Raw genomic sequence first — 9,878 nt, 5'->3', positions numbered from 1 at the left:
TCACTAGGGGATCCAAACAGATAACCCTAACCCTAATCTCTAGCCATTGCAAATCTACACTAAAGCTTGTACATTTGAGGTGTTTCTACCCTTAATAATATGCCTTTTCCCAGTGTATCACCAGTTTAAAGGGACAGTGTTAGCTAGTTCCCAGTTATGTGGTGACACAGACCTGAGGCGTTAATCCAGTGCAATGCAAACAGACACGTTGCCATTAATTCAGATGATATCCTCTTTGATATCTGCCCTATATTTCCTGTTTTTAACTCATACTGTGTGTTTTCCTGCTGGTGTGTCACGCCTCTGTCATTATCCCGGTAACCGGATCACTCCCGTACCTTACAGAGCTGGAAGTGCTCAGACTGCAGGGTCTCCGGTACCGGGTCGTTTTGGGTCTGGTTGGCGGAAGGAGACGAAGATGAGGAAGAAGAAGCCGCTGTTAGGCCGTCCAACACCTTCCTAATATTAAACTTCTTCATATTCCTCCGCGGCGGTTGAAAAGCGGATCACTACCGTAAACCGGATAGAGAGGCGCAGTAGCCGTTAGCTCGTTAGCATTAAAACCCCGTTAATCTCTCTGTAACATCGCGTTCGTATCCTCAGCGGCCTCTCCGGTGTAGCACACGGTCATTTACAGCCAGTCCTCTCCGGTGTCAGGGGTAAAACGCCATCTGTTGTGCCCGGTTGAGTCGTTATTCGGTCGGGATGAACCGTTTCCGTGGAAGCTGCTTCCCGGTCAACGGGCAGAACTGAGTTTGCGCAGTGAAGGACCCGGATGTAGAGCTGGTGTTACGGTGCCTTCTGTCACCCGGATTATTCTGTGACCTCCGCTCATGTTTACATACATTACATATCAGAAAACAACATTTTATTATATATTATTATTAGTGGTTGTAGTAGTAGAATAAGACAGGCTATATGTATATGTATATATGTTCATTTTAATTCATTTCTTATTTTATAGTTATTTTATAATTTTTAATTGTTATCTTTGATTTTATCTTTATTTTTTATTAATTTAAACTACTGCATTTCCCCACAGGGATTAATAAAGGTCTATTTTATCTTATCTTGTATATATTTGTTACTGTATTTCAACATGTATATTTTCTACTTTTTTTAATGCTATTTTATTTCAGTTTTGAGACGTTTACATTTTGAATTGTTTGTTTCTTGTCTTTTAATTTCTCAACGCAAACATTTCCCAAATTGGGATCCATAAAGTACTTCTTATCTGATCATATCTTATCGTATACAAAACTAAAAAGTCTCAGTGCATGTTAAGAAAATAATACTAATTTAATTTAATAAAAGCAGCAGAAATCACAAAACATACATCATATTTAGATATTTTAATAACCTTAAAACCCTAATTGTGTTCTCTATTCCAGATTAAATGACTGTGACAAACACAGGTGAGTGTGTGTCGCCCCCTGCTGGCTGCACACACTCACCTGTGACAAACACAGGTGAGTGTGTGTCGCCCCCTGCTGGCTGCACACAGCAGCAGCGATACAAAACACACCATATTTTATTCAATTCTATTTCTAGGATTACCATATTGTTTATTATTTATTTGTTTATTCCACACATGGCAGTTATCTTAAAACAAAACATGTTCACTTATTCTGGTTGTTTTGTTTATAGCGCATGGTGGAAAGGAGCAGGGAGAAGAACATCTTATTTTACCTGCCTCTTCTTTAAAAAAACAACAAAAGATTAAATAACCATAAACAAGTCAAATAAAAGCAATATTCTTTCAGCTGCTTACAAATACTGAAACATAAAACCTGAACACAATCAAAACTTCATACTGTCTAATTACGCTTTCTTTATACATTTTCTCAAACATAAAAATGTTCTTACAGCCCTTAAATCATTCGGCAAATTCAATGAAATACTGCAATTTTTTTACTATATTTAACCTGTTAAGCCTTGAGCCTGTTTTTCAGGTCTCAGGCTCGAAAATGACATTCCCAGAACAAATGACCATATCTTCCCTTCTAAAAGGGTTAAATTAATAATGCTTTTTCTCAAAGTAATGATAAACCTGTGATTTGGATGTAGAAAAGTCAGAATCAATATAGATGTTTTTTATTTTAAAGAAAATTCAGATTTTACATAGTAAAAAACTGTAAATTATAGTGTCCGTCCAAAAATTCTTTTTTACTTATAGTGAAAGCTACCTTTGGATGATGGTAAGGTAGACTAAAAGCTTTAGGAATCCAAAGTACAACATGTAATAAGTACCCTGTATCAAGATTGATGCAAAACAAGTGACATTTGACCTTTTTAGAGAGATTTAGCCAAAAACACCCACTTCTGGGGTCATTTGGGTGGATTTTCCATATCTCTGGCCCCCCTTGCTCAATTTTGATGGTTGACACCTCTTTCTGACCGTTAGAGCCAATACAATCGAAGGGGGAGTCCCCCACACACACGTTGTGAAGAGAAAAGGTGGGGGCTTCGCGCATGCAGTTTTGCATCAGAGCGAACCTATCTCTAGCTTTGACATCTGGAAACGGAAAAGCAGTTTTAATGCTTATGGATTATCAGAAATCATTTCAAAGGGACACAGACACATTAGATCAGGGGTGGGCATTTTACGGCCCGCGGGCCACATCCGGCCCGTTGGCCCGTGTGAGGTTGATCATAAATTATAACATAATGAAAAAAAACAGCAACCTTTTCAAAATAAAAGCAACACAGCTGTATTGCTTGCATGGCGTAAATACTTTTCTAACTGTGTTGCTTTTATTTTGAAAAGGAAGCTGCTGTTTTTTTTATTTATTTACGTAAACGCGCATGCCGTGAACAGCTACGAGTGATGCTGGCCGGCTAGTCCTCGAAATGTCCGCTAAGGGCAAAAAAAGAAAGATCGATACTGAATGCCGCGTTTTCAACAAGACATGGACCGCTAAGTATTTATTTACAGAAGTGAAAGGTAAAGCTGTGTGTTTAGTTTGTGGTGCGCAGGTCGCTGTGTTCAAGGAGTACAATTTGAGTCGCCACTATGCTACCAAACACGCAGATAAATACAAGAACCTGTCTGAGGAAGAGCAGGCAAAGGGGTCGGATGCTTTGCTAGCTAAGCTGCAAAGCCAACAACACATTTTCACAAAACATTCCACATCCAGAGATGCAGCTGTCAAGACGAGTTATGTCTTAAAAGTAAACCGTTTTCGGACGGAGAGTTCATTAAGGAGTGTTTGAAAGTGCCGCTCTCCCGACGCACTGTTACGAGGAGAATTGAGGACATCGCGGGAAATCTGGAGCTTCAGCTGCAGAACAGAGCGGTCAACTTTGACTTTTTTTCCTTGGCTTTGGATGAGAGCTGCGATGTACGTGACACTGCCCAGCTACTCATCTTCCTACGTGGGATAACTACAGACTTCAAAATCACGGAGGAGCTGGCAGCCATGCAGTCAATGAAAGGTACAACAACAGGGAGTGATTTGTTCACGGAGGTAAATGCATGTGTGGAAAAGTTGGGACTGAAATGGGACAAGCTGGCAGGCGTGACAACGGATGGTTGTCCAAATCTGACAGGGAAAAATGTTGGACTATTGAAGAGAATGCAGGATAAAGTGACAGAAATTAACCCTGAGCAGAAATTGGTATTTTTGCATTGCATTATACATCAGGAAGTGTTGTGTAAGTCAGTGTTAAAAATTAACCATGTTGTTGATGTTGTAACTAAAATAGTTAACTTCATCAGGGCAAGAGCATTGAATCACAGACAGTTTGTTGCACTTTTGGAGGAAAGTGAGACTGAACATCGTGACATACCCTACCATGCAGCTGTCAGGTGGCTCAGCCTGGGCAAAGTGCTGAAAAGAGTATGGGACCTGAGAGAAGAGATTCAAGACTTCTGTGTGAAGAAAGGAAACGACATCCCACAGCTTTCAGATGCAGACTGGATGGCAGACCTTGGTTTTGCTGTAGATGTGACTGCACTAATGAGTGAACTAAATGTCAAACTGCAAGGCAAGGGCCTTTTTGTGCATGACATGTACAGTGCAGTGAAGGCTTTCATGAGAAAGCTGCAGCTTCTCTCAAGCCAAATGGAGGACAACATTCTCACGCACTTGCCAACACTGAAGGAAGCCACACCATCAGCTGATCACCTCCAGAGGTACTCATCCATGTTAGAAGCACTGCATGGTGAGTTTTCAAGGCGATTTAAAGACTTCAAAACAGTTGAGAATGAAATGAACATGATCTTTTCCCCATTTACATGCCATGTGGATGATGCACCCAGTGATGTTCAGCTTGAACTCATTGACCTGCAGTCTGACACACTTCTGTCAGAGCACTTTAGGTCAGTCTCACTGCCTGAGTTTTACTCTTCCCTGAAAGAGGAGAACTTTCCACACATCAGGAGACGTGCTCAGAAGATGATGGTCCTCTTTGGATCTACCTACATATGTGAACAGACATTCTCAGTGATGAAATTCAACAAATCCAGATACAGATCCTCTATCACTGATGATCACCTCTCAGCTGTCCTTCGCATATCCACCTCAGACATTGAACCAGATTTCCGTGCACTTGTTCAAGCCCAAGACAGACTGGATTTTTCTCACTGAACAAGTAAAATTAACTGAAAAACAAAAGTCAAAAGCACTCATTTCTTTTTGTATAAAGCTGATTAATTTCTTATCTTTAACATACTGTAAAACACCTTTTCAGTATTGGTATATTGAGCAGAATTAAGTTCAACTTATTTTTGATTCGGCCCCCCAACACAGCTCGAGTTTCTGAAGTGGCCCCTTGTAAAAAATAATTGCCCACCCCTGCATTAGATTAACCTATGGATTAACTTCAGCAGCGATTTTATCGTTTTAATGCCATTGAAGACCACTTTGGAGAGACTACAGCGCCAAGGTAAAAATGTTAGCATTTTTAGCTACCTAGCGTCACCTGTTTTGATGTCCGTTTTTGCTTATAACGTCGCAAATACGTATAATTCAGTGATAATGAGGGTACCCATAAATTCTGTGTCACCTCACGATGTGAATCGATGTCATGGATGTGGAGAAGAGATAAATAATAAGGTTTTGTGAGTGATTTTCGGTGCAGTAATCTGTTAGCATTCTTCGCTCGTTGCTAATTCAGAGGCTCAGTGTTAGCATTGTGGGTTTTCTTTTGAAAAAAAAATAAAAATGATCAGTTAGATGAGTTTCTTCCCGTTACCTGGATATAAAACATTCATAGTTTTATTAAATGAACATGCCCTCAGACACTGTGTCCTGCAAGATGTTGCGGCAGTGCCCCGGTACCGGGGTCTCTCGGGCTAAACAGGTTAAATATGTTTTAATGTTATTATAGTTTTCTTCAAATAGTTTTACATGTGTTTGTTTTACTTTAATGTCTGCTCCACGACACCAAGTCAAATTCCTCGTACATGTCTACCTGGTGATAAACCTGGTTCTGGTTCTGATTCATGCTTTAAGGCTAAATAATAATAATAATAAAGCTTTATTCATACAGCACATGCAGCTCAAAGCGCTTTACAACATGTCTCATCACAAGTTAAAAATATTCCCCTCAGACATGCAGCAAAATACAACATTTGATCAGAACCATAGACTCAATTCTCTCATTTCCCCTCCTCGACTCCTCGACTCCTCGACTCCTCGACTCCTCGGTCCTCCGGTAGTGACCCGCAAATGGATTTCAGCGCGCCATGTTGAAGGACATCTCGTTTCTCTAAACGCCTGCTGCTTCCCCTCCTCTCTCCTCGGTTCCCCTCCTCCACTCCTCCGCTCGCATCTCCTGTGGGCGGGACTAAGACACAAGGATAGGAGTCGAGGATAGGAGTCGAGGATAGTGGAGGATAGGAGTCGAGGAGTGGAGGAGGGGAATTAGAGAGATGAGAAACCTTCAAGGAGGTCAAGTGTATGATAATGAAAACAAACCAGTGGTTTCTCTCTGACGGGTTAGAGGAGAACTGAGTCGATGCGACAATATAAAATATAAAAACACACCTTCAGTTAATAAACACTCAATCGGCCTCAAATCTCTTCCTCAGTCTTTCATTCAGGATCCTTCTCCCCGAGGAGGAACGACCCGCTTCCTTTCCCTGTGTGTGTGTGTGTGTGTGTGTGTGTGTGTGTGTGTGTGTGTGTGTGTGTGTGTGTGTGTGTGTGTGTGTGTGTGTGTGTGTGTGTGTGTGTGTGTGTGTGTGTGTTAGTTATACTAAAATATATATCATTAAAAGTTGAGTGACTCATTTCCATGACATTAACCAAACTCAAAAAGAAACGTTTTAAGTTATGACTCAGTTGTTTTGAGTGCAACTTAATTTATTGAGAGTTTTAAGTTATTATGATTCCAGTTTGTTCCATTGACTCGTTTTTATTTGAGTTTAATTCTTTTATAATTAGTTCAAAAACATTGCTATAATGCTCAGTGCCGTTTAGAATCTTTCATTTCATTTCATTGATCATTATATGGTGCTCAAGCAAATCAATGCATTCACTGCTTTTTGGGGTTTTCCCTCTTCTGTAGTGTGTTATGGGCTCTGGTGCATTCAAAGGGTCTGGTGCATTCAAAGGGTCTGGTGCATTCAAAGGGTCTGGTGCATTCAAAGGGTCTGGTGCATTCAAAGGGTCTGGTGCATTCAAAGGGTTTGGTGCATTCAAAGGGTCTGGTGCATGCAAAGGGTCTGGTGCATGCAAAGGGTCTGGTGCATTCAAAGGGTTTGGTGCATGCAAAGGGTCTGGTGCATTCAAAGGGTCTGGTGCATTCAAAGGGTCTGGTGCATTCAAAGGGTTTGGTGCATTCAAAGGGTCTGGTGCATTCAAAGGGTCTGGTGCATTCAAAGGGTTTGGTGCATGCAAAGGGTCTGGTGCATTCAAAGGGTTTGGTGCATGCAAAGGGTCTGGTGCATTCAAAGATTCTGCAAAGGTTCAAATCCATGTGTTTCTCTCCAACCCATTTTTAATAGTGTCAGAAACCGGTAAAGTAAGGTGGTGCAATACAGTGTGTACTCTTAATTTGTGTAAATAAATGCTAATAGGCAACATCACAGCGTTAGAGAAGTGATGCAGTAACGTAGCTACCAAAAGCTGATGGTCCTAATACACCCAGTTAGGCTGGAGCAGCACAGCACAACTACATATCCACTAACATATCACACAAACCCTACAGCTATAGACTACGATCGCAACATGACATCACTCTGTCCGTCCCCTCAGTGCGCACGGAGCTTGGGGAAAAAGCCATATCATACTCTGCCCCCTCGACCTGGAACACACTTCAGCAGGAACTTAAGCTGACCACTTTGATACCCATCACAGATTTTAAACTCATTTTTAAAAAGCTGGAGAAATCATCTGTGGGTGTTTGCACCGGCAATATTGGTGTTAAAATGATCAAGGGTGGGTTTTATGACTCATGATTTAAACGTTCTCAAAAGTTACGAAGCTCAAAGCAATTGTTTTGCATAATTATACTTTGAATTAAAGGGAATGGCAAATATTACAAGCTTCAAGAGTCATAGTGAGGGGGAAAAGAGACAAATATGCAAAGAAGAGTGGTCAAGCTCTTTAGAAAAAAAAAATGTTGTCCTCAACTGACATCTCTGGCTTTTCCTCAGATGACACTTCGTTGAAGTCCTGGTTGTACTGTGACATTAGAAGCTCTTCCAAACTTGTGGCTGATATCCTATTCACAGTCACTCTCACCGTACTGCCCTCACCGCTGTTCCCGAGTGGCCCATTTACAACCCACCCCAATAGAGTGTTTACTGCATAGGGGCCCTCACCTTGGCTATTAACAACCTCCCATGGCTCTAACAGCTTTGGAGCATTTGTGCCAACTAATAATTCCACGTTAGCACTGATACTGGGAAGTTTGACTTTATTCAGGTACGCCCGCTGCGTTAAGTCATTCTGGTTGGGAATGCTACTGGAGGTGACTGGTAAGAAGTTGTCGCTGTCCAGTGCTGAAACTTCAATTAAAGTAAAGAGGGCTCACCAGACCATTTGCAAAGTAAACTAATGTTAAACTAAAACAAAACACAAGTTAAGCTAGCAGGCCTCACACAGAGACACGACACCACGCTGCACATGTCACACATGCAGCCAGAGGAGAAGGAAGAGAGCGACTGCAGCCTTCCTCAGGTCCTTTATACGTTTCCTAAAACATCGCAGAACTTGATCTGCTTCTCCAGTTTTATCGCTTTAACGCATTTGGATTTAATGCAGATTTCTCAACAGCACTAGTTCCCTTCATGAGTTTCTGTTTTCAGTTTCAAACCAGAGCTATAAATCTTTGACCTTTGATTTGAAACTTTTACTGGAGGAGGCAAAGAGTACGGAAGCCCTAAACGGACAAAAATCAAACATTATTTCCTACTTTTTATGGACTAACTTTCTTGGGTCCTATTATCTGGAATTAACAATTTCAAGTACCCCTTTCACACCAACGCAACTCCGGTTCAAGCTCCGTGCTAGAGCTTTTCAGGTTCGGAACCGGTACTTCGGTTTAGCTCCGGCTCTTTTCACACCGCTCAGAGACCGACTGGTGCTGCCGCTGCTGCGTCATGACGTCACAGTTTACGTCGCTGATTTTCTCCCCAACGGAGCTCACCTCACAACAACAACGGGCCGGGGACTGCGTTGCTTTTAATCATACGAAGCCAGATTAAATTAAATAACGACTTCTCCAACCTTATACTTTTCTCCAGAGTGCCGTGGTTCATTGTTTATTAATGTGTTTCAGCGGCATTTACCGACCGCTGCAGTGCTGGCTGCTCTTCAACGGGAGTTTATTCTCCCGTTAGCTCCGGGTTAGCTCACACGGCTCTAAAGTATTCACTGTCTGACTGTCACACAAGCAGCTGATACATATCCCCAGTTCCCCTTAAGTGAATGTGTGTCAGTCTGAATTGACGCTGTTTGGTGTCAGTCTGAATTGACGCTGTTTGGCATCACAACGCTGTTATGAAAGTTTCTCTGGTATAACATGGGTGATGTTAGCATAGCAACCGAAGCTAAACTGACTACTTGCTAAGCCGTTTTCTACAGGCACTTTTTACCGACGTATTTTTTATTATTACTTGTGATAGTCGGACATGACAACCTGTGCAGCCCATGTATTGATTCCATCCGATAGCTGCTATAATAACAAACAAAACGTCTGCCTGCTCTCCACAATGATCAATAACAGCGAACGGATGGTCAAAGTAAGGTACAAATAAACAGAATCACACGAAGCCTGGTTAGTGTTGCCTGACTTTATAAAGTGTGTTTTTTTTAACAAGTGTGTGGTTGCGTTCTAGTCACTTTGCTCAGCACTACTGCTGGTTACAACTTTTATTTGCCGTACTCGCCTTAAGTGTTAGCTCAGGTTAATCTCGCCCCCCTCCGACGTAAGCGTGACGTAAGCGGTTCTTGCTTCTAGACGGACAACTTTTTGGTGCTCGAAACGAACCGGATTCCGGAGCTTAGAGGCGGCTCCGCTGCGGTGTGAACAGGAAAACCCGGTGCTTTTCAAGCACCAGCACCGAACCGGCCCCGAAACACCGTTGGTGTGAATGGGGTAACAACAGTTAATTCATGAATACTCTAAAACTAATTATTTATTTTGTAATCTCATGAAAACAGCAGCTGTTATTGCTTTAACCTCTCTATTTTCTATTCATGATAAAGCAGAAAACTCACAATTTCTAACACAACACATTCTTGAATTATTTTGTGCCAAACGTACAAACTTCAGCATAAAATCCAGTGTTTAAAATAAAAAAAACATCCTCTTTTGTCGCCTATAACTTTCAATATAAAGATAAACGCATAGTATTTTCTAATAAAAGCACAACATGTATAACATATGGAAGCCCTAAACGGCCATGGTTCAAACTTTATATCCTT

The 9,878-nt window shown here is 41.5% G+C and overlaps 1 protein-coding gene across 1 annotated transcript in view; it reads right to left on the bottom strand.

Annotated features, from left to right (window-relative positions):
• Nucleotides 1-754, bottom strand: part of LOC117471155 (syntaxin-binding protein 5-like) — a gene marked incomplete at its 3' end in the record, with an annotated part of 17,975 nt that extends 17,221 nt beyond the window's left edge. Inside the window, 1 exon segment of the mRNA XM_034115951.1 lies at nucleotides 339-754. Within this exon segment, the coding sequence (XP_033971842.1) occupies nucleotides 339-479 (141 nt within the window).
• Between the last annotated feature and the right edge of the window lie 9,124 nt (nucleotides 755-9,878).

The sequence above is a fragment of the Trematomus bernacchii genome, unplaced genomic scaffold (genome assembly GCF_902827165.1).
Source record: "Trematomus bernacchii unplaced genomic scaffold, fTreBer1.1, whole genome shotgun sequence".
NCBI classification, from domain to species: domain Eukaryota; kingdom Metazoa; phylum Chordata; class Actinopteri; order Perciformes; family Nototheniidae; genus Trematomus; species Trematomus bernacchii.
Note: the sequence above shows the minus strand (reverse complement) of the source record. Positions and strands in the feature narration are given on the sequence as shown.